Source organism: Pan paniscus, chromosome 16 (assembly GCF_029289425.2).
Source record: "Pan paniscus chromosome 16, NHGRI_mPanPan1-v2.0_pri, whole genome shotgun sequence".
In the NCBI taxonomy this organism is placed as follows: Eukaryota; Metazoa; Chordata; class Mammalia; order Primates; family Hominidae; genus Pan; species Pan paniscus.
Window position 1 is genome coordinate 57,342,152 of NC_073265.2, and position 24,412 is coordinate 57,366,563.

Here is a 24,412-nt window from a genome sequence, read left to right on the forward strand (position 1 = left end):
TAATGGTTTAGTGGAAAGAGCATGGGCTTTAGAATCAGACATATCTGGGTTTGAATCCTGACTACTCCTTAGTAGCTTTATGGCTTTATAAGTTATCTAACCTTTCTGAACTTGTCTCCTCATGTGTAAATCAGGCAGGATAATACCTTGCGGAGTTGTAAAGATTATGACATTCCATATGAAAATATCAAATAGAATATCTGATATATAATTGGTCCAAAAAGGTATAACTTAAGTCTACAAATTCCAGAGTTAGTATAGAATGTAAGTAACACTTGATAATAGCTATTGATATCCTGCCTACATCTGGTGTTTGAGGTGGACTGTTTGTTGTTTCATATATACTTATAATTCTTCCCCAAGAAAACAAAATATTCTTGAGAGCACATCATTACGTTTTGCCATCTACATAGCACTCGACATTCTCCTGGAGACTCAGTAAGTGCTTGATAAATACCTGACAGTTTCATCAAAACAGTGGAATAAAGTGAGGTGTGGTTTTCCCTGGTGTATACTTTATCCTATATTTCTTATAACCAAGGATAGAAGTCAATGAATTTATGAATATTAATTTTAAATTTCTTTGGTTACTTAACGTTAAATGATTAAATTTGAAGTTTGAAATAATTAGGATTATAAGTGAACTGGCCTTTATTTACTTAAGTAAACCATAAGAAGGGGGTTATAATAAAGTGTCATTTAATAGTGTAAATTATATTATTGGAATACTAATGTTTTACATTTTGTTTTTTCTCTAAGCAAATGGTTATGAGCCTTAGAGTTTCTGAACTCCAAGTACTGTTGGGCTACGCTGGGAGAAACAAGCACGGACGCAAACACGAACTTCTCACAAAAGCCCTGCATTTGCTAAAGGCTGGCTGTAGTCCTGCTGTACAAATGAAAATTAAGGAACTCTATAGGCGGCGGTTCCCGCAGAAAATCATGACGCCTGCAGACTTGTCCATCCCCAACGTACATTCAAGTCCTATGCCAGCAACTTTGTCTCCATCTACCATTCCACAACTCACTTACGATGGTCACCCTGCATCATCGCCATTACTCCCTGTTTCTCTTCTGGGACCTAAACATGAACTGGAACTCCCACATCTTACATCAGCTCTTCACCCAGTCCATCCGGATATAAAACTTCAAAAATTACCATTTTATGATTTACTGGATGAACTGATAAAACCCACCAGTCTAGGTAAGATTATTGTATGATAGTATTTGGTTACTTTTGCAGGATGAATTTTCATTTTAGGCTTTTACTTTGACCCAGTTTATTATTCATAATGAAATTTTCATTTGATAGTAACAGCTGGATAATAAGGAAGATCTTTCAAATTTAGATAAAATCAAATATATAAAAGCTGTCTTTCAGGAAAAAAAGGTAGTATAGTGATGGTTACTGACAAAGTAAATATTAAAAAGTTTCAAGAATATAAACTTCCAAAGAGTAGTATTTTAGAAGGTTGATTAATATTTTATAATATCTCATAAATTAAAACCAAATAAATCACTACAAGTCTCTGATTAGTTCTTAATTTTCAGGGGTTGATGATCTCTAAAACAAATCAATGACTAGTTTTGATTATTTAAATGAGTGAATGGTTTTAATGATCATAAAAGGAGACTTGAGCTTTGATGTATGCTAGTTAAATTTCAGCTGATTTTTTTCAAGTGGAGAAGTGCGTGCTTTACAGGCATGCACATGCACATGCGCACTCATGGTTACAGTTATATAATATAAATGCTTGAAATTTATTTTACTGTGTTGTTCCATCATTTGATTTGTAGTCTAGCATATAGAATTCAATATATTAATCAACTTGTTATTTTAATTGCTATAATGCTACCTTATTTATTTAACGTAGAATAAAACTCAACTGTTGTGACCTCTGATGCCTTTGGTATAATATATTTAAAATATCACACTTCTAAATGCTGGTTTGTTGGCATACTACGGCTGGCAAGCTAAATCCAGTCTGTGGCCTGTTTTTGTGTGGTTCTGAGCTAAGAAATCTGAAAAATATTCCCAAAGAGTTATTAACAAAAAAGGAAAGAAACAAAAAACAAAGAATGTGTAACGGAGACCATGTGTGCCTGCAAAGCACAAAATATTTACCCGTATAGTAAAAGCTTGTGAATCCCTGTTACAAATCATTGAACATTTCAGTTTGGGGGACTGGCAAGTGTTGAGAACATTTTTTGCGAATTTTTGAGAACATTTTGAAAATGTTTACTGAAATTCTATCTTTGAAATATGAAGTGTTTGTTTTTAATTATATTTAGCAGAAATTATCTGAATACATGAAGATTATAGGAGTCATTTTCAAACAACGTGAGTTTTGTATCACATTATTTTATTTTTTAAGTGGCCATAATAAGAAAACATTTTTTGAGAATCTACTGTATGCTTATAAAACTGACACATGCTCATTGTAAAAAATGGAATTGCCAAAGTTCCTTCCTTGTTAGCTGTTTAGTGTGTATGCATATATAGTATAAGCAAATTGTTTCTTGTTTTTTACAGAAGGAATCATATACATAGTATTGTATAACTTCCCTTTTTTCCCCTTAATAATATATCATAAGCATCTTTTCTTGTCTGTCTGATATATATATATATATCTCCCATTTTAAATTAAAGGCCATATCTATATCTATCCATATCTCTGTATATGGTCTGTGTACATGTATGTATGTGTACATATGTGTTATGTATTGATCAGTTGATGAAAACGTTGTGACCAGGGGCTTGCAGGAACCTAACCCTATACTTCCCCTGGTAGCAGTGATTATATATTCGCAAATTCAGTGTTTGTGGTGATTTTATGAACATAAATGTCACAAATAGCAATAATTGACTATATTTGAAGTATGATTTGAATGCCAGTTTTCATGAATAAATCTGCTGTTTGTGGTATGTATTCACAGAAAGTCACCAAATATTGGTATAGAATTGCTTAGTGATATGTAAATAGATTTTCAGTATCTCATCGTTATAGAATTAAAAACAAACCAATTTAATATGCATAAAAAGATCTCACCACAAAGTAATTTGTGGAAGTTTATTGGCTCAATAAATATTTGTTGAAGGGCAATGCTTATTGAATGTGAAAAATATTTATTGAAAAAAGATTTTATGTAATTAGTCTTCAGGGTTTAGGATGAGTATATTTTAAGGCTCTGTTTTTATAAATTCTTTAACATTATTAAGACTTTTTCTGTACTTCATTAAATGAAGTGGCTACATTTGTCACAGAACTTAGTTTCCTAAATGATTATTTTTGCCGGTAGTTCATTTGTTTTAAATCTAAGAAAACCACGTTTTCTGGAAAATTAAATAGCTTCCAGCATTCTCTTCATTTCTAAACGTAATACATTTAAAATCAAGTTTTTGAGAACATAGTTTCGAACACCAGCTGGCTAGTTGATCACAACTATCACTGAGTCCAGAATGGGACAGGCACATTTACTTTTTCATTTTTTCCCTTCCATTGTGGCCTTAAGCACTAGATTTAAACAGATTTTAAGATGTTCAAATGTAAACTGAATGTTTTTATGCATGGTTTTGTATTTCTAACTAAAATGGAAAACAGTAGTTCTGATAATTCCCATTTTATTAGATAATTCTCATTCATTCTTATGATCATTTTGTTATGTCTTTAAAACAATTTAAAATAATTTTAAGGCCTTTATTTTGGAGCCATAATTAAAGTATTCTTTTCATTGTCCATAATTAACTATAAGAATTGAGAGGTGAAGTAAAAGGTGGTTGTAAAGTAAGATGTTTAATTTATTGTTTACTTTGGCCTCTCATTATCTCAATTCTGTTTGTTTCTATGAGGCTTATTTCAAATGCTTTTTTTCTTTAACCTTTTTCATTTATCTTTCTAGGCTGTCCTCCTTTCATCTGTATATTTCTTCCCCCGCCAGAATCAATTTCACTTTCCCTGCATGCTCTCATAACATTTATTTTTTATTTTTATTTTTTTGAGACAGAGCCCCATTCTGTAGCCCAGGCTGGAGTGCAGTGGCACAGTCTAGGCTCACTGCAACCTCCGCCCCACTGGGTTCAAGTGATTTTCATGCTTCATCCTCCCAAGTGGCTGAGACTTACAGGCACGTGCCACCATGCCCGACTAATTTTGTATTTTTAGTAGAGATAGGGTTTCACCATGTTGGCCAGGCTGGTCTCGAGCTCCTGACCTCAGTTGATCCGCCCACCTCGGCCTCCCAAAGTGCTGGGATTACAGGTGTGAGCCACTGCACCCGGCCTCATAACATTTATTTTTTAAGTTTTATTTTATTTTATTATTTGAGGCAGGGTCTTGCTCTGTTGCCCAGGCTGGAGCGCACTGGCACAATCTCAGCTCACTGCAACCTCTGTCTTTCCGGCTGAAGCAGTTCTGCCACCTCAGCCTCCCCAGTAGCTCAGACTACAGACACGTGCCACCATGACTGGCTAATTTTAGTATTTTTAGTAGAGTCAGGGTCTCATCATGTCACCCAGGCTGGTCTCGAACTCCTGGACTCAAGTGATCTTCCCACCTTGGCCTCCCAAAGTGCTAGGATTACAGGCGTCAGCCACCACACCCAACTTAAATTGTATTTAATAATAATAATTATTATTATTATTTTTTGAGACAGGGTTTCGCTCTGTCATCCAGGCTGGAATGCGGCGGCGAGATCTTGGTTTGCTGTGGCCTTAACCTCCCCGGCTCATGCAATTTTCCCAACTCAGCCTCCCAAGTAGTTGAGACCACAGGCATGCACCACCACACCTGGCTGATTTTTGTTTTTATGTTTTGTAGAGTTGAGGTCTCATTATGTTGCCCAGGCTGTCCTAACATTTAATTTACCCTTTATTAAGTGTTTTTGTTTTGTTCCTCAAAATGATAAGGCTTCTGAGGCATTTATCTATAAATCCCTATAATAGCTAGATATGAACCTGTTACATGGTAGTTCAGTAAACATTTATTAGCTCTCCAACTCGTTTTAATGCAGTAGATGGAATCTTTTATTTCATTTTAATTCAGTGGATTTTAACCATTTTACCTTGCAAACACAACTGAGCCATACCACACTCTGTAATTACAAACAGTGGCTATGATAGGGATGGGAAATAGAGTAGGGAAGAATGGTATTCTTCCTCTTATTGCCCTATCCTGTCAGCTCTGAGGTTAATTGATGCCTTTGAAATTTAATATACTCCATTTAAAAAAAATTTTCCCTAATTACAAAAATGTTATGTTTAATGTAGAATCCATAGAAATTATAATTACTTGCTTACTTTACAGATAAACTTTTAAAATACTTCTGTGGTATTCTTTTTGTTAGTCATTTACGGGTGTGTGTGTGTGTGTGTATTTCTGGTTTCATTTTGAAGGAGAGGAGAACCTCACTAGCTCACTTAACCTGGCAGCCGCATATATTATTGATCCATATAAATAATGGAAGAAAATTTTAATCTTGATAGGATGTTGAGCACATGTGTTAAGGGGTACTTTGTTTGAAATACCTTATTGCTTAGTGTGCCAATATTGGTGTTGATGAGGTGTGAAATTTACATAATTATGAAAATAAAAGGAAAAATAATTTTGGATTAAAATATCTTGTCCATGCAGGGACAAGATAATTATTTGATATTTCCTCTCAATCCTTTAATATTTTTTTGTTTAGAATAATACCTGTATCATTCAAAATAGTTTATAATATTGTTTATAGTTATTGTTTAAATTGGCTTTGTTAGAACATAATGGCAAAAAGACAGAATACTTTCATGGTAAATAAAATAATAGTTCTTTAGGATACAGTATTTGATTTGATTCAGACTTAAGTATAAACAAATCTATTAGTAGATTTATATTTGTTACTAGTTTAGCTATTTATATCTTCCTTGACTCAGGTAAATTTTCAAATAGAAAATACATTTTTAACATAGTGCTTTTAAATATTTTTAATATTTTTAATTATTTCAAAGGCCAACATGTATAGAACAGAGAACTTTGCATTCATTTGGACTACAGATACTCCTCTGGTTATGTCCCAATAAACCCATCATAAATTGAAAATATCCAAAGTCAGAAATGCACTTAATACACTTAACCTACCAAACATGATAGGTTAGCTTAACCTACCTTAAATGTGCCTAAAACACTTACATTAGCTGACATAACATCTAACACAAGTCCTGTTTTATAATTAAGTATTGAATAGCTCATGTAATTTATTGACTATCGTACTGAAGTGAAAAACAGAATGGTTTTGTTACCAACAGAATGGTTGTGTAGGTACTCGAAGTAATTTCTACTGAATACCTATTGTTTTCTTACCACCATAAAGTTGGAAAATTAAGTCGAGCCATCTGTAGTCATATAAAAGTATGGTGACTCATCTTGTTTGCTTTATATGAGATTGAAGTCAAATTTTACCTTCTCAGGGGATGTCTTTTTCAAGTTTTTAAATATCTCAGGCAATATATCTGAATAAGTTCACATCATATGTCTTTATTGATTAGAGATTTCTCATTGATTGGTATGAGGCATAATAATTATTGACTATGAGTGTTACTTATTTTTTTTTTTTTTTTTCCGAGATGGTCTCGCTCTATTGCCCAGGCTGGAGTGCAGTGGCACATTCTTGGCTCACTGCAACCTCCGCTTCCTGGCTCAAGCGATCCTCCCACCTCACCTCCCGAGTAGCTGGGACGACAGGCAGGAGCGACCATGCCTGGCTCATTTTTGCATTTTTTGTAGAGACGGAGTTTCGCCATGTTGGCCAGGCTTGTCTTGAACTTCTGATCTCAAAGCAGTCCGCCCACCTCAGCCTCTCAAAGTGCTAGGATTACAGGTGTGAGCCACCGCACCCAGCTGACTATGAGTGTTATTTCTAATGTTTTAATTCAATGTTCTTCTACTTGATTACTGAAGGATAGAATATCTCCTTGCTGTGGTCTGAATGTGTCCCTCACAAATTCAAATGTTGAAACCTAATTCCCAGTGCAATAATGTTAAGAGGTGGGGCCTTTAGCAGGTGATTAGGTAATCAGGGCGTGGCCCTTATGGATGAGATTAATGCCTCTTATAAAAGAGGCTCCAAGGAGCTTGTTTCCCCCCTTTCATTTGCCCCCTTTCACCCTGTGAGGACACAGCTAAAAGGTGCTGTCTATGAGGAATAGGCCTCACCAGACACAAAATCTGCAGATGCCTTGATCTTGGACTTCCCAGCTTCCAGAACTGTGAGAAATAAATTTCTGTTGTTTATAAATTATCTAGTCTGAGGTATTTTGTTATAGCTGCCCAAATGGATTAAGATACTCCTTTTAGCCAATCTAGTTGAAACCAGTAGTGAATTGATAAAAAATGATACATAAGTTAAACATCTTACTTTAATGTATATTTATTTGCCAATCTTTTGATGTTGGTCAAGGCCTTTTCTTTGACAGTGATGACTTCGCAGTTTTAGATTATTTTAGCAAGAAGACTTAAAGGCTTTTATGAAGATATCTGAGTATAGAATCTGTTGCGAATGGGGAAAAATCTTTTATAATTGGCTTCATTGGCATTTTTTAAATAGCAACTTGGCTTTATCAGGTCTTTCCCAGAGCATTTAACTTAGTTTTCATGAAAACAGCAACTTTCTTTTTACACTTACATTTTAGCAGCTTTTGTAATATTTAATTCAGTTTTGTAATTACAATGACAAGTGCAACTAACATAAGCAAGTTTGAGAATAAACCTCTGGTTCTTGGTAAGCATACCACATGGTGTGAGCAGAATTGTGCGGAAGCACTGTAGAGTTGTCTACTGGCCACAAGCAGTTAGCTTGGTAGGGCATTGGTCTGGATGTTCTATAAAGGGAATGGAGAGCATCAGTTAATCATAATATCAGTTTAAGAGGGCTTCTACTGAATTTCTTTTGCGCCATTCTTCTTAAACTCCCCAAAGGCATTGAAATTAGAAGTTCGTTTTCTTGCCTGAGAATAATTTAAGTGGTTTATTTTGTGGGGGAACAACATGGATCATAATTGTGGTTGAGTTTTAAAAGAAATCATTTAGCTCCCTTTACCCCTTTGAGAGGGTTATAATGGGGGGGGAAGGACTGGGAAAAGTAGAGAAGCAAATTATGTTTTTTATCATACAGTTGTATGTTTTCTTTTCTCATCGAGCACAGTGACAGTAAATAATGAGTATAAAAATGAAATAATTTCCTAGGCATTTTTCCTTAAGTGTCTGTTTTTTCACCAAAAATTATTTAAAATTTTGAAAGTATCTGTAAAGATCACTGCCTTTTCTTGGTCCTCCTAAATTCTGAAAGTATCCTAATATTGTTTAGAAAATGTTTGGACGCTACAGACTGAAGAATCTGAAACATTGAGAAACACTTAAATTGACCACATGGGTGTCCTTCAATTTGTGATTAAACAAACTATGTTTTATTTTTCTCATTTTTAAGCCTGGGAAGGTGGCTTCTATTTAAATTTTGATGTTTATGAAACAATCTTTTCCATTAAACACCAAGAATGTATATTTTCTGTGCTATATATATTTGAATTTTCCTGTGCTCTTTTAAAGGTACAGTTGTTCTTACTTGACATGGGATAGTATACCAATAATTCTAGAGAAGACTGGCAACCTAGATGTGCTGGGCGTATAGTCTTAGTATTTAAGAAAACTAGATTGACCCTTTTTCCTATTTAAAGTAGAATATTTCTTTGTAGATATTTACACCTCTTTTAGGCTTGAGAAGATGTAGAAATAATTTATAGAAAGTATTTGAAATATATATATATTTATATAAACTTGGGTTTTGCTCTAGGCAAAAAGGGAACAGATGCTTTAACACTCCTAAATAGTTAAAATGATCCATCATGTTTTGTGCAGTGCAGGTAAGGTTTCTGCTACATCTTAATAACATTGGTTACCAGTGTTTTCTGCCAAGGGCTCCTCTGACATTGGATTATATTTCACAGTTTTCTTCTTTTCTCATTTTTTATAATTGAGTTTTCCTTTTTCCACATGCTTAATATCCAGTGCCTGGAGATCAGGTGATGCAAATTCAAGGACGCAGGCTCTGATAACTATTAGAAAGGGCATTCAAAGGTTTTATGATTCATTCTACTCTACTTTTAGATAATTCAGCATAAACTGTGCTCCTCTATACTTGAATTTTGGGAAATCAAGAGCACTAATTTTTCTGTAGGTGGGTTTCTTTGGAAATTTTTCTCCCTAATTGGCAGCACTGGTTTCTGACCTTCAAAATGAAGTCTAACACTTACCTGCTAAGTCGTACATTCCTTTGTAGATAATATTCTGTCTTTTTATCTGGTGATTTTAATGTAATAGTCGTGTTTGTATAGTTGTCCAGAATTCCCCAAGGCATCCAGTGTTTTTGATAAATGGATGTCTGTGTACTTGAGTGTGATCTTGGGAACTAAGAATGATTGGCTTTTTTGGGATTGGAAAGGAATCTTGACCATTAGAATCAGTGAAAGAACCACTCTATACAATTATAATTATGAAATAATTTTTTTAATTGAGAGATTAAGGAGCCAAACACTTAGGGTCAGAAGTAAGTACAGTTTATCAAGAAATCCAACATTTAAGATCTTACTGGGATCGAATTTAAAGATCAGACATCTAGTATAATACTGTATAGTGTTTGAAATGCAGCATTTCAGAATTTAACAGCGAATTCTGCCATGCTTCGCTCAGCCTCCTGTGCACAAATTGGGTTGCCATGAGTTTGCATGGCAGCCAGCTGGAGGACTTGGTTGTGGTAATCATGGGGCATGTGGTCATCATGGGGTGGATAGGATAATGTAACAAAAGGGAGAATCTAATTTTGGCGATCATTTCTTTCTTTCTTTCTTTTAAAAAAAAGATGTTTTGTTGACACATAGCTGGGTGTTTGGAAAATAATTTTAAGACATTCTTTTTTTTTTTTTTTTTTTTCTGGAGATGGAGTCTTGCTCTGTCACCCAGGTTGGAGTGCAGTGGCATGATCTCGGCTCACTGCAACTTCTGCCTCCCGGGTTCAAGCAATTCTCCTGCCTCAGCCTCCCAAGTAGCTGGGACTACAGGTGCCCGCTGCCAAGCCTGGCTCATTTTTTGTATTTTCATAGAGACAGGGTTTCATCATGTTGCCCAGGCTGGTCCCAAAATCCTGAGCTCAGGCAGTCTGCCCACCTCAGCCTCCCAAAGTGCTGGGATTACAAGCGTGAGCCACCACGCCTGGCCCATTCTTTTTCTTCATTCCTGACAGTGCTTGCAGCAGACCCCAATAGCTCTGGGCAGAGATTAGTTATTGTAATTCTTTGGCACTACTCTTGGCTAAATTTATTAAAACTGAAATGTAAATAAGCTTTAGATGTGCCAAAGATGGAGATATTACAGTACAAAAGAAACCGAATGTTGGATGTAGTATTATAATTAAATCACTTTAAGATAGGTAAAAATAAAAAGCCTGAATTGTTGAAAAAAACAAATAGTTTATTATCTCTATATGTCCTTTCAAGATAATCTGCAGTTCCTAGAATTTTATTTAAATGTTTATTTTGAAACTATATGTTTGAATAAAAACTGAAGACTGTCCTTTTTCCATTGTGTGGTTTTGACAGCCTTGTCAGAGATCATTTGGCTATGTATGTGTGAGGGTTTGTTTCTGGGCTCACTATTCTGTTCCATTGGTCTGTATGTCTTTATGTCAAGACCACACTGTTTTGATTACTGTAGCTTTGTAATATGTTTTGAAATAAGGAAGTGTGAGGCTTGCAGTTTTGTTCTTTTTCAAGATTGTTTTTGCTTTTGGGAGTCCCTTGAGATTTTATATCAACTTTAGGATTTTTTTTTTTTTACTATTTTTGCAAAAGATACCATTGAGATTTTGATAAAGATTACATTAAATCTGTAGATTGCTTTGAGTATTATGGACATTTAAACAATATTGTTTTTGATTCATGAGCATTATCCCTTTTTTTATATTTTTAATTTCTTTCAGAAATGTTTTGTAGTTTTCAGTGTACATGTCTTTTGCCTCTTTGGTCAAGTTTATTCCTAAGTATTTTATCCTTCTTGATGCTACTGAAAATTGTATTGTTAAGTTCCTTTTCAGTGTGTTCATTGTTTGTGTATGGAAACAGGACTCATTTTTTGTGTATCGATTTTGTATCCTGCAGTTTTCCTGTTTGTTTCTTAGTTCTAATAATTTTTTTCTTTTGCATGAAACTTTTAGAGTTTTCTACATACGTCATGTCATCTGTGAACAGAGATTAATTTTACTTCTTTTTAAATTTGAATGCCTTTCATTTTTTTTTCTTGTGTAATTGCTCTGGCTAGTACTTCTAGTACTATGTTGAGTAGAAGTGGCAAGAATTGCCTTGTTCCTGATCTTAGAGGAAAAGCTTTCAGTCATTCACCATTGAATGTGATGTTAGTGGTGGGCTTTTCATATATGGTCTTCATTATGTTGAGATAGTTTCCTTCCATTCCTAGTTGAGTGTTTTTTATCATGAAATGTTGTTGAAACTTGTCAAATGTCTTTTCTACATCCATTCAGATGATCATGTAGTTTTTTTCATTCTGTTAATGTGGTGTATTATATTGAATTTCATACACTGAACCATCCTTGCATTCCAGGAATAAACCCCACTTGATCATTATGTAAAACCCTTTTCATATGCTATTGAATTTGAAGTGTAGATATTCTTTTCTTGTTCCTTAAGAAAAGCATCTTGTCTTTCACCATTAAGTATAATGTTAGCTGTGGATTCTTTCATAGATGCCCTTCCTGTTGAGTTTTTTAATTATAAAAGCATGTTGTAATTAATTCATTTATTTATTTATTTTTGAGACAGAGTTTTACTCTTGTCACCCAGGCTGGAGTGCAATGGCATGATCTCAGTTCACTGCAACCTCCGCCTCCTCAGTTCAAGCGATTCTTCTGCCTCAGCCTCCCGAATAGCTGGGACTACAGGCACGCACCACCACGCCCATCTAATTTTCGTATTTTCATTAAATGCGGGGTTTCCCCACATTGGCCAGGCTGGTGTCGAACTCCTGAGCTCAGGTGATCTACCTGCCTTGGCCTCCCAAAGTGCTGGGATTACAGGTTTGAGCCACCATGCCCAGCCTGCATGTTGTAATTTATTAAATGCTTTTTCAACATCTGATAAGATGAATAAGATAATGGGAAAAATAGTTTTTCCCCATTATTCTGTTAATATGGTGTATAACACTGATTGCTTTTCATATATTAAACCAGTAGCTGTTGGATTTTGTCTGATTCCAGATGACCTGTGCTACCTCCTAGAGGAGTAAATAACATTTTCCACTTCTGACATTTGTGGGGTTTTTTAATCAATTCTGAATTTTATTTTTGTTTACATGAGTATAGGGCTCTAATTTTATTTTTTTCCCAAAACTTCCTTTGAATATTATTCTAGATCTTACTCTGTTCCACTGGTCTAATTGTATACTTTTCTGCTAACATGGAATTATTGTATAGTTGACCCTTGAACAACAAGGGGATTGGGATGCCACCTTTGCAACACACACAGTCAAAAATTCACATGTAACTTTTGACTCCTCCAAAACTTTACTGTAACCTATTGTTTACCAGAAGCCTTATCAATAACATAAACAGTTGATTAACACATATTTTGTATATGTATTGTGTACTGTATTCTTACAGCAAAGTAAGCTAGAGAAAAGAAACTGTTACTAAGAAAATCATAAGGAAAGAAAATATATTTACTATTCAGTAAGTGGATCATTATAAAGGTTTTCATACTTGTTATGTTTGCATTAAGTAGGCTAAAGGGGAGGAGTAGTAGGAGGATTTTCATCTTGCTGTCTAAGAGGTGACAGAGGTGGAAGAAAATCTGTGTATAAATGGACCCACACAGTTAAAATCTGTGTTGTTCAAGGGTCAATTGTACTTAATTTTTTGATTGTTTTTAAATTTTTAAATAGATAATACATTGATGTACAAAACTCAAAAGTTACAAAAGGGTTTGCAATGAAAAGGAAGTCTCTCTTTCACCCTTATTTCAGTCACAGGTGTTGCTTTCAGTTCTTTTTATATTTTTACTGAGGTAGCTGCTGCACCTACAAACAAACATATTTGCCTCATTCTTTTTTAGCAGCTACTTAGTAGGCAATTGATTCGTTGGATTCTGTGTTATTAAATATTCCGCTGTTGGTCAACATTTGGGTAGTTTCTTGCTGTTGAAAACATTGCTGTAGAGAATATTCTGTGATATATATCACTATGCACTTGTCTAAATATAGCCAGTAGTTTTATAATTCCTAGAAATAGAAAGTGCATCTAAATATTTTTTGTAGATATTGCCAAATTTCCCTCTAGAGAAAGGTGTGTGTGCTAATTTATAATCTTACAGGCTCTGTAAGAGACTGTTTTTTCCTCCTGTGCCTTCAACGATACCATGTGTTATTAAACTTTTTGATCATTCCAAATTAACAGCTGAAAATTTATAACTCATTATAGTTTTAACTTGCACTTCTCTTATGGGTGAGGGTGAAGTTTTTTGTTGTTGTTGTTGTTGTTTTTAAAAATATATTTTTTAAATTATAAAAGCACATCGTTATTTATTTATGAGCGGAGTTTTACTCTTGTCACTCAGGCTGGGTGACTATATATATATATATATATATATATATATATATATATATATTTCTTTTTTTTTTTTTTTTTTTTTTTTTTTACTGTTCAAAGTTCCTTGAGCTTTTTATTTTGAAATTTGGTGGTTGGGCTTTTTACCCTTTTTTATAGACCTAAGAAATTTAGCACTTTGTGATATAAGTTGTGACTACTTTTTCCATTGTGATTGTCTTTTGAGTTTTTTTTATGATTGGTGTTGCACATTAGCCTTCAGTTCTTTTTTATTGCTAAGTAATGATTCATGGTATGGATATATCACAATTTCTCTAACTATTCGAATTATTTAAGAGCATTTTGGTTGTTTGCAGTTTCTGGCTATCATAAATAATGTTATCCTGAGTATTCATGTACTACAGGTGCTTGTATGGACATAAGTTTTCTTTTCTCCAAATACATGCCCAGGAATGGAATTGCTGGGTCATATGTGTAAGTATATGGGTTTTTGGGGGTTTTTTTATGGGAGAAAATACCAAGTTGTCTTCCTGAGTGGCTGTACCACTTTCTGTTTCTTCTGGTATTGTATGAGAGGTCCAGTTTTTCTCTGTCTTTGCCAGCATATTTGTTATTGTCACTTTTTTTATTTTTAGATGTTTAAGTATGTATGTAGCGATAACTCATTTTGGTTTTAATTTACATTTTCCTAATGACTAATGATGTTGAACATCTTTCCACATACTTATTTGCCATCTGTTGACATACTTATACTCTTTGGTGAAATGTCTGTGCATATTTTTCTCATTCTTTAATTGAATTACTTGTTTTTATATTATTGACTTTTGAGAGTTCCTTTGCATATTGTAGATACTAGTTTTAGTCAGACATGTAGTTTGCAAATATTTTCTTCCAGTCTGTAGCTTGTATTTCTTTGGGAAAAAAAAAAAAAAACACCTTTTGATCTTGAAATAATTACAGATTTGTAGGAAGTTGAGAAATGTATAGGAACATCCTGTGTACTCTTAACCTAGCCTTCTCCATTGTTAACATCTTTCTTAATATAGTGCAGTATCCAAACTAGGACATAACATTGGTACAATACACAGAGCTTTTCAGATTTTATTAGTTGTATTTGCAGTCGTGTGTATTTGTAGCTCTGTGCAGATTTATCACATGTAACTACCACCACAATAAAAGATACCTAACTGTCCTGTCACCCACAAGACTCCCTCTTGCTAACTTTTTGATAACCTCACCCACTCTCTCTAGCCCCAGAGGTTCATCCAAGTTGCTGTGTATATCACTAGTTTGTTCCTTTTAGGTTGCGGGGAGGGGGGCGCTGAGAAGTATTCTATCATATAATGTAGTTTCATTTGTTTAAACATTTACCAACTGAAGAACATTAGTGTAGTTTTCTGTGTTTGGCTGTTAATGAATAAAATTACTATGAATATTCATATGCAATTTCCTGTGCGAAAATAAATTTTTATATCTCTGGTAAATGCCCAAGGGTTATCAGTTGCTGGGCTGTATGGTAGTTTTAGTTTTAGTTTTAAAAGGTCTGCAAAATTATTTTCCAGACTAACTGTATCATTTTACATTCCTAGCAGCCATGAATGAATGATCCAGTGTTTCTGCATCCTTGTCAGCATTTGATGCTATCACTATTTTTTAGTTTTGCCATTTTGATAGGAGTATAGTGATATCTCATTGTGTTTTGTTGTTGTTTTTGTTTTGTTTTGTTTTTTTGAGATAAGGTCTCGCTCTGTCACCCAGGGTGGAGGGCAGTGGCATGATCATGGTTCCCTGCAGCCTCAACCTCCCTGGCTCAGGTGATCCTCCCGCCTCTCAAGCCTCCCAGGTAGTTGAGACTACAGGCACACGCCACCACACCTGGCTAATTCTTTGTATTTTCTGTAGAGACAGGGTTTCACCATGTTGGCCAGGCTGGTCTCAAACTCCTGGAGTCAAGTGATCTTCTCCCCTCAACCTCCCAAAGTGCTAGGATTACAGGTGTGAGCCACTGTGGCTGGCCTTCATGGTGGTTTTAGTTTGCATTTCCCTAATAGCTAATGATGTTGAACATCCTTTTATTTGTTTATTTGCCATCTGAATATCCTCTTCAGTGAAATATCTTTTTATGTCTTTTGTCTTTTCTAATTGCAGTGTTTTTTTTTTTTTTTTTTTTAACTAATGAGTTTTCAGAGTTCTTTCTAGATTCTAGATTCTAGTCCTTCGTTGGGTTTGTGGTTTGCAGATCTTTTCTCCTGTGGTGTAACTTGTCTTTTTTTTTGTTTGTTTCCTTGTTTGTTTTTGACATGGGATCTCACTGTGTTGCTCAGGCTGCAGTGCAGTGGCTGTTCACAAGAGTGATTACAGTTTACCTTAATCTCAAATTCCTGGGCTCAAGCAGCCCTTCTGCCTCAGCCTCCTGAGTAGCTGGGACTACAGATGCATGCCACTGCGCCTGGCTTGTCTTCTTAATAGGATCTTTTTACATAGAGCAAAATGTTTAATTTTGAGGAAGTCTAATTTACTGATTTGTTTCTTTGTTAGATTTGTGTTTTAGGTTTCTAGTCTAACAACCCCACTTGCACACCCACCCCACTTTTTTGACTTGCTCTGTCACCCAGGCTGGAATGCGGTGGCATGTGATCATAGCTCACTGCAGCCTTGAACTGCTGGGCTCAGGCAATCCTCCTGCCTCAGCCTTCTGAGTAGTTGAGACTACAGGTGTGTGCCATCGCGCCCAACTAATTTATTTTTTACTTTTTGTAGAGACGGGATCTGGTCTCATACTCCTGGCCTCAAGTGATCCTCCCACCCCAGCCTACCAAAACACTGAGATTATGGGCGTGAGCCACAGTGCCCAGCCAAGTCAAAAACCTCTCTGCCTGACTTTAGATTTGGAGATTTTTTTTTCCCCGAAAGTTTTTATTTTTACATTTTACATTTAAACCTGTGATCCATTTGTTACTACTTTTTATAAGGTGTGAGATTGAGATTGAGCTTCATTTATGGAGATCTAACTGTTCTTAGGCCTTTGTTGCAAAGGCCGTCCTCCTCCATTGAATTACTTTTGCATCTTTATCAAATATCATTGTCTGTACCTATGTAGGTCTGTTTCTGGGTCCTCTGTTCTGTTCCATTGATCAGTGTTTCTGTCTCCCACCATTACCACATGGTCTTGATTACTATGTCAGACTATGTAATAAGTCATAAAATTAGGTAGAGTAATTGCTTTTACTTTGTTTAAATATTCTTCTAGTTCTTTTGCCTTTCCACACAAATTTTAGAATTATCTTCTCTCTCTACAAATAATCTTGCTGGGATTTTTATAGGAATTGCATTAAACCTGCATATCAATTTAGGGATGATTAATAATTTTTCTATTTTGAGCCTTCCAGTATATGAACATGGTATGTTGCCATTTGTTTAGATCTTTTTTAAAATTTTATTCATCAGCATTTTATAGTTTTCAGTATATAGTTCCCACACTTGTTTTGTTAGACCTGTACTTAAATATTTTGTTTTTTTCTGAGTGATTATATCTTGTGACCTTGCTGAGTTCACTTACAGTTCTAGGAAGTTTTTTTGTAAATTTGAGGGTATTTCTTCATAGACTACCTTGTTTTCTGCAAACAGGGACAGTTTTTATTTCTTAACCATCTGCCTGCTGCCTTCCATTTATTTACTTTGCCTTATTGCTTTATGGCTCTAATAGAGTGTTGAATAATAGTGGTGACAGTGAACATCCTTCTTTGATTTTTATTTCTTTTTTTTTTGAGACAGGGTCTCATTCTGTTGCCCAGGCTGGAGTATAGTAGCACAGTCTCGGCTCACTGCAACATCCACCTCCTGGACTCAAGTGATCTTCCTGCCTCAGCCTTCTGAGTAGCTGGGAGTATAGGTGCGCACCACCACACCCAGCTAATTTTCGTATTTTAGTAGAGATGGGGTTTCACTGTGTTGGCTAGGCTGGTCTCGAACTCCTGGCCTCAAGTGATCTGCCTGCCTCGCCTACCCAAAGAGCTGGGATTACAGGTGTGAGCCACTCTGCCCGACCCTTCTTTGATTTTGATCTTAGGGGGAAAGCTTCAAGATAAAATGATATTTTTTTTCTGTGTTTAGGCTTTTGCCCTTGAATCTACCATGTTTTGTATTATTATCCTTTTTTTTTTTAAGCTTTTCGTTAGCATTTGTCTGACATAAACTTTGTTCTTTTGTTTTCAACCTTTTGTGGTGTTTATTTTTGGGTTCTTTTTGATTTTTTGTTTTAAAATAGCTTTATTGACATATAATTCATATACCACAAAATATATTCCTTTAAAGTGTACAATTCAGTGGTTTTACTATATCCACAGAGTTGTGCAGCCACCATCACTATCAATTTTAGAACATTTTCATCTCCCAGAAAAGAGCCTCTCTACCCATTATCAATCACTCTTTAGTGCCACCTCTCCCATCCCCTGAAACTACTAATACGGCATCTGTCTTTATAGATTTTCCTGTTTTGGACATCTCATATGAATGGAATCGTATGGTATATGACCTTCCGTGACTGGCTTTTTTCATTTAGAATGATGTTTTCAAGTTCATAAAGTTGTATGTGCCAAAACTTTGTTCTTTTTAATGGCCAAGTAATATTCCGTTATATGGATATACCACATTTTGTTTATACATTCATCAGTTGATGGGCATCTGAGTTGTTTCCACTTTTTGGCTAATATGAATATTCGTGTATAATTTTTTGTGTGGATATATGTTTTCAATTCTTTTGGTTAAATACCTAGAATTAGAAATGCTGGCTCATATGGTAACTTTGTTTAACCTTTGAAGAACTGCCAGACTGTTTTCTAAAGCAGCTGTACCATTTATATTCCCACCAGTAATTTATGAGGATTCCCATTTCTCTCCACATCCTTACCAACACTTGTTATTGTATGCCTTTTTTAATATAGTCATCCTAGTGGGTGTGAAGTGACATCTCATTGTAGTAGATTTCTCTCTTACAAATAGCATGTACCGGGCTTTTTAAAAACTCAGTCTTAAAATTTAACTTACTCTCAATTTAACTTACTCTCATTTTATGCTAACGTTGTTACATTTGGTCTTTGTTCTGCCATCTTAATTTGTTGTCTGTCATTTTTTTCTGACCTCTGTGATATGAATTATACTTTGTTTCTCTTTTATTTTCTAATGGTTTGGGAGTTCTGCCTTCTATTTCTGTAGGTAGTTACTATTGAAATTTTACCCAACACATTTAAGCCTAAATTTTACTACCAACATCAACAACTTTTAAGAGTAATTACTGTGTCTTGCCTTTTCTCCTCTTCACTAATTTATTCTATCAGACATGTATTCATAGTTGTTTCTTCAAAATTCATATTAACCACAGAGAGACAAATATTTCGTGTTCTCGCTTATATGTGGGAGCTAAAAACAATTGATCTCATGGAGGTAGTGATGATGGTGGTTACCAGAGGGAGACTGTAGTTAATAAGAATTTATTATGTATTTCATAATAGCCAGAAGAGAAGATATGATGTGTTCCTAGCACAAAGAAATGATAAATGTTTGAGGTGATGGATATCCTAGTTACCCTAATTTAATCATTGCACATTGTATGCATGTACAAAAATACATATTCCATAAATATGTACAGCAATTATGTAACAAAGTTTACATAAGGGTCTCTGACAGAAGAGGCATTTTCCCACATTGCCTAGTGACAGCCAAAATCTTAATAGGTACAATAGTTAACGTTATGAAAGAATTGCTATTGAATGAAGAAAATATTTGTCTTTAGTGCTTTACTTTAGATTATTTTGAGAGGACTATAGTGTATAGCTAAGAAGCAATCATTCAACTCAGGGTAGGTGGGTTAGGTTTAAGAAAATCTGATGACTCCATTGAGAATTGTATTAAAGCTCAGCCAAGAGAGCTGAGCTGTAACAATATTTAATTTGCCACATTGCAGTTTCCTCCATCTAGAAGTGTAGGAAATTCAGGTTTTCAGGTTCACTCAGGATATGAATTGTTAACTTCCTCTTAGCAGAGATAATATATTACTATTTACCAGATAATCTTAATACTCTAACTTATATTTTTACTTCAGAAGTTTTTCTAGAATTTATCTAGGTTACTTTTAGATAGGTAAATCAGGCCATTTGTTTGTATTTATTATTGGTATATTTCTGTATAATTTCCTTATGCCTGTGTAGATCATGGAGTTCTTTTGAAGTCAATTTCAAGTCAAGATTATATTTATGTACATGATTTTTTTCTCATATTTCTCACTTTCCCACCATATGATCTAGGTTTGCTACATCAGAATTGGAGAGTGACATTTAACTTAGTGTTTCCGGAATAAAGAATCTGGAGCTTTTACTACCCCATAAGTAATCTATTTTAGCCTTTCTAAGTCTGCAGCTTCCTTTCACTTTGCTTTCCAGTCTAGCATTTCACCTCTAGTTTTACCCCAGTTATGCTTTATAGATTAAACCTCTGAAATGTGTTTAATCTGTATGAAATGAAATTATAGCTGGGCACAGTGGTGCACACCTGTAGTCCCAGCTACTTGGGAGGCTGAGCATGAGAGTCGGTTGAGCCCGGGAGTTCCAAACCAGCCTGGGCAACATAGCAAAACGCCATCTCTAAAAAAATTTTTTTTTAAATAAATAACTAACAGTAACCTTAAAATGAAATTATGCTTCTTAATGATAGTGGCTTGTTACATCTCTTATAGCCCCACATAGGTTAGATTTTTCAATATAAAATTAGAGGATAGGCACATTCTTTCTTTTTAGATGCTTAAGAAATTACCTCACATAAACATTTTACCATTTAAAAAATGATGTTTACCAGTCCATTTCAGTTCTTCAACTGAGGTCCATTATAAAATATACTACTTTTGCTGTATACCAAGCTACAGTTGTAGATATTGATTCAAGTAAAGGTGATACTTCCTCTTCCAGTTGATTTTTATACTCTTAATTTGTGTATACATACATTTTCACACATGAATATGTGTGTGTAAGAGACAGAGTGCATTCATTTGCACCCAGGGTTGGAGGAAAGAAGAGAAAGAAATGAGAATATGTATATTGGAGATACTTGGCTATTTGTACCTCACCTGCCCATGAAGGCTAAAAATGGATGGTTAAACACCTGTCTCTGTGCTCATGATGAAAATGACCTTTGCAAAAAAAAAAAAAAAAAAAAAAAAAAGAATAAACAAAAGAAACACAAACAAAAAAACTTTAGAAAATAACCTTTGCTTCTAGACCTTCTAAATTTTTCTGAATGGAGAGTTTTGTGGTTTCCAAAAGTGAAATAGTAGAAGCAGGAAGAAAATATTCTCTTACCTAGGTGCAAAACTGGCCCAGGCCAAATTCTAATAGAAAGTTGCCTTTGGCAGTCTCCCAGTTGTCTCTCTTCATGTTTCCCCCACCTTTGTCTGCCCCCTCCTTAGTTGTGTGTTGAGCTCCTCACTGTGCCATTTTCCTCAGGTCTGTAGACATGCCTCTTCTTATACCCCACAAAATCCCCTCCAGTTTCCTCCTAATATTATCTATAAAGCAGAAGAAAATAGCCTGATCTGTAGAGTGAAGGGAGATTAGGCTCTAATGTCAGTGTATTAGCCCTACTGCTGAAAATTCCTGAAATTCTTAATCGATTACAATAGTGTTCCATACTTAAATACAGCACAGCAAGCTTTTCTCCAGCATTGTGTTGGATCGCTGTTTCTTTGGTTGAACACAGATGATGTTGGGTTATATTTAGGGGCCACATAGTTTGAAAATAATTCATGAGTGTTTAAAAGACTAGCATATTCAGCATGGTAAGATGCACTTGTGAGGAGATGGGACCCTTTGTACTTCCTAGAGTACAAAGAAACACTGACCTAGAGAACCATATTCTAAGAAGTCTACTTTTGTTTAAGCATTTTTCTGGGTCAGCTCCAGTAAATGAATCTTGCTATTCATAATATTTCTTCTTCTGAACCTATAGGTTTTTAACTTAGGGATGAGAGTCCAGGATAGTAGCTATTTGTACATGTCTGCTTATTTTCAATTTATGTGTTTGTTAGGGATTGTCCATTAACTTACAGCTGTTTTCACTCTGATCATCGTTCCTAGCAAGTATGCTTAGGTATGGTCTCACTTCCTATCACCTCACTCTAATGAGTCCTCTTAATCCTTATCAGAAGGAAATTCCATTTCTTCTTAGGGGAAAGTGACCATAATAGTGTGTAAGATTGAGTTATCTTAAGTTGTATATTTCAGAAGTATAAATCAATATTTACTCAAATGCCTGGAACTTCTGGTTCATCTGTTGTGAATATGAAACCACTTATGGGCAAATGTTAAGTGTCTAGTATTTATACCAGATATTTATAGTCTTTGGAGCCTTTCCTAGGATCATGAATTTAGGCTGCTACTCAATTTTTAATACTTTACCCTTATACTTTCATTTGAAAAAGAAATGATTGTTTAGAATGGATTTGAAAGTGTCTATTAAACTATATCTAAGAGCAATTATAAAACTAATAATGTGTGATGAAAGATAAGGTGGTCATCAGTTATAAACAGGAAAAAAGCTGATGGTAAATACTTATGCTTATACTTAGCTAGATAAAACACACATTTAAGAAAAAAAAACTCTAAATATACAGTTACTTTGTTCCTATCTATACCACCAGTAAATACGATACATGGTTTATAGGTAGTGAAATATTATTTTAAATGATTTTTCTTTCTAGAATTAGAGTATAGCCAGAAACTATTAACTAATCTTGTACAAGAAAACTACTAGAAAATCAACAGTGAGGAAGAGTTAGAATTAATTAAAATCTACCTAAAACTAGCATAAGCATAAAAGCTAATCCATCAATTTATATAACCAAAGATTAAGGAGCTTGATGCAGAGCTCAATGAACATCACCATAATCTTTTTCTTGACTCTCCATTTCTCTTGCCAGCCCCTGCCACATTGCTTGGATCCTCAGTGTGGCAAAATTCCATAGATAAGTTTTCTGTAGTCACTGTGTCCGGTTCCTCACCTTTCATTCTCCTGTAAGTCTACTCCAGTCATGCTTTTGCTTCATTCAATCCACTGAAACTTCTCTTGTCAAGAACACCTGTGATGCCAAACCCCACGATCTGTTATCAGTCTCCAGGTTCCTTGATCTATTAGTACTTGACACAGTTGATGAGGTTCTCCTGCTTGCGCACTTTCTCACTTGACTTCTAGGATTCCACACTCTCTTGATTTTTCTCCTATCATGCTAGTCATTTCTTCTTAGATGTCTTTCCTCGTTCTTCCTCTTCTCTTCTCACACTCACTCCCTTGATGATTTGAACTAGTCTCAAGGCCTTAAATAGTAATTAAACACTGAGGACCCTAAATTTATATCTCAAGACCTCTCTCATGAGTTCTGGAGTTTCATCCGACTGCCTGCTTTATATCACCATTCATATAGCTATCTCACACTTAACCTGTCTAAAACAACTTTTTTTCTCCTTCCAAAATGAAGTCTACCCTCAGTATTCTCCCTTTTGGTTAAGAGTATCTTCATCCTTTTTGTTGCTCAAGTCAAAAACTCTGGAGTTATCCTGACTCTTCTGTTATGTTCCAGTTTCATTAGTTAGGATGTTTTATTGGCTCCACCCTTAAAGTATATCTAGAATCTGACCATTCTCATGACCTTTACTGCTACTACGCTTATCTGAGCCACCATTATCTCTCACCTGGATTATTATGTTAATCTCCGTGCCTACCTTTGTTCCCTGTATAATATTCTCAATTTAGTAGCCAGAGTGATACTTTTAAATAAAAGCTAATCATGTTACTCCTCTGTTTAAAACTCTCCATTTGCCTGGCCATCTTTGTTACCTGTCTGGTATCATCATCTATAACTATTCTTTCTGTTACCTTGACTCTAACGACACTGGTCTACTTGCTGTTTCTCAGATACTGTGTATGCTCTTGTCTTGGGCCTTGGCATGAGTGTTTTCTTTACCTGGAATACTCATCCCACAAACATTCACGTGGCCATCTCCTTCATCTTCTTCTAGTCAAGGTATTAATATTTCTGATGAGACACCTACCCTGACTACCCTATTCTTTCCAATTCCCATTACACTGCCCTATTATTTCCATAACATTGTCAGCATCTGACATACTTTACTATGTGTATTATTTATTTTCTTTCTCTTCTCATTACAGTGTAAATGCCATAAGGGCAGTGGTTTGGGTCTCTTGTTTATTGAAGTATGCTAAGCACCTAGAATATTATTTTACATATACTAGGTACTCAGTAAATATTTGTTGAGTAAATATTTGTAGAACAGATTCATATTCTCCATTTTGTGGTTATGCTTCCTTTATGTCAAGACCATTTTTAGGCATTATATGGGTCCCAGAAGTTCCTGGAAACCCTCCAGATTCAAATCTAGCCAGAAAGAGGATAAATCTTTGTCCTAGCATTCCCAGGAAAAAGACTGAGGTTCAGTAAACTATTTTAAAATGCCTTATTCAGCCCTTGACCAGTCAACCCTGGCCAGGAGAAACGCAAAACTCTTTTTGGCCTAGACTTGAAAGTTGGTCATATGTTCCAAGTCTGAAACTAGAGGTAAAGATACAAACAAAAATGTCTATTCAGGGAATTAGAAGCTACTGAATAAGCACACAAGAAATGTCTACTCACTTTTGTATACCATTGGTTTACAACTGTGATCCTTGGTTACTGGCTGCATGGGATGTTAGTAGGTGCTCTTTGACCATGCCC

The 24,412-nt window shown here is 35.2% G+C and overlaps 1 protein-coding gene across 2 annotated transcripts in view; it reads left to right on the forward strand.

The window, feature by feature from the left end:
• Positions 1-24,412, forward strand: part of PIAS1 (protein inhibitor of activated STAT 1) — a 134,325-nt gene that overhangs the window by 31,361 nt on the left and 78,552 nt on the right. For both annotated transcript variants that reach the window (XM_034939007.3, XM_034939008.3), the window contains exon 2: positions 760-1,204. In XM_034939007.3, coding sequence (XP_034794898.1) covers positions 760-1,204 — 445 coding nt within the window. The remainder of the gene's footprint in view (positions 1-759; positions 1,205-24,412) is intronic.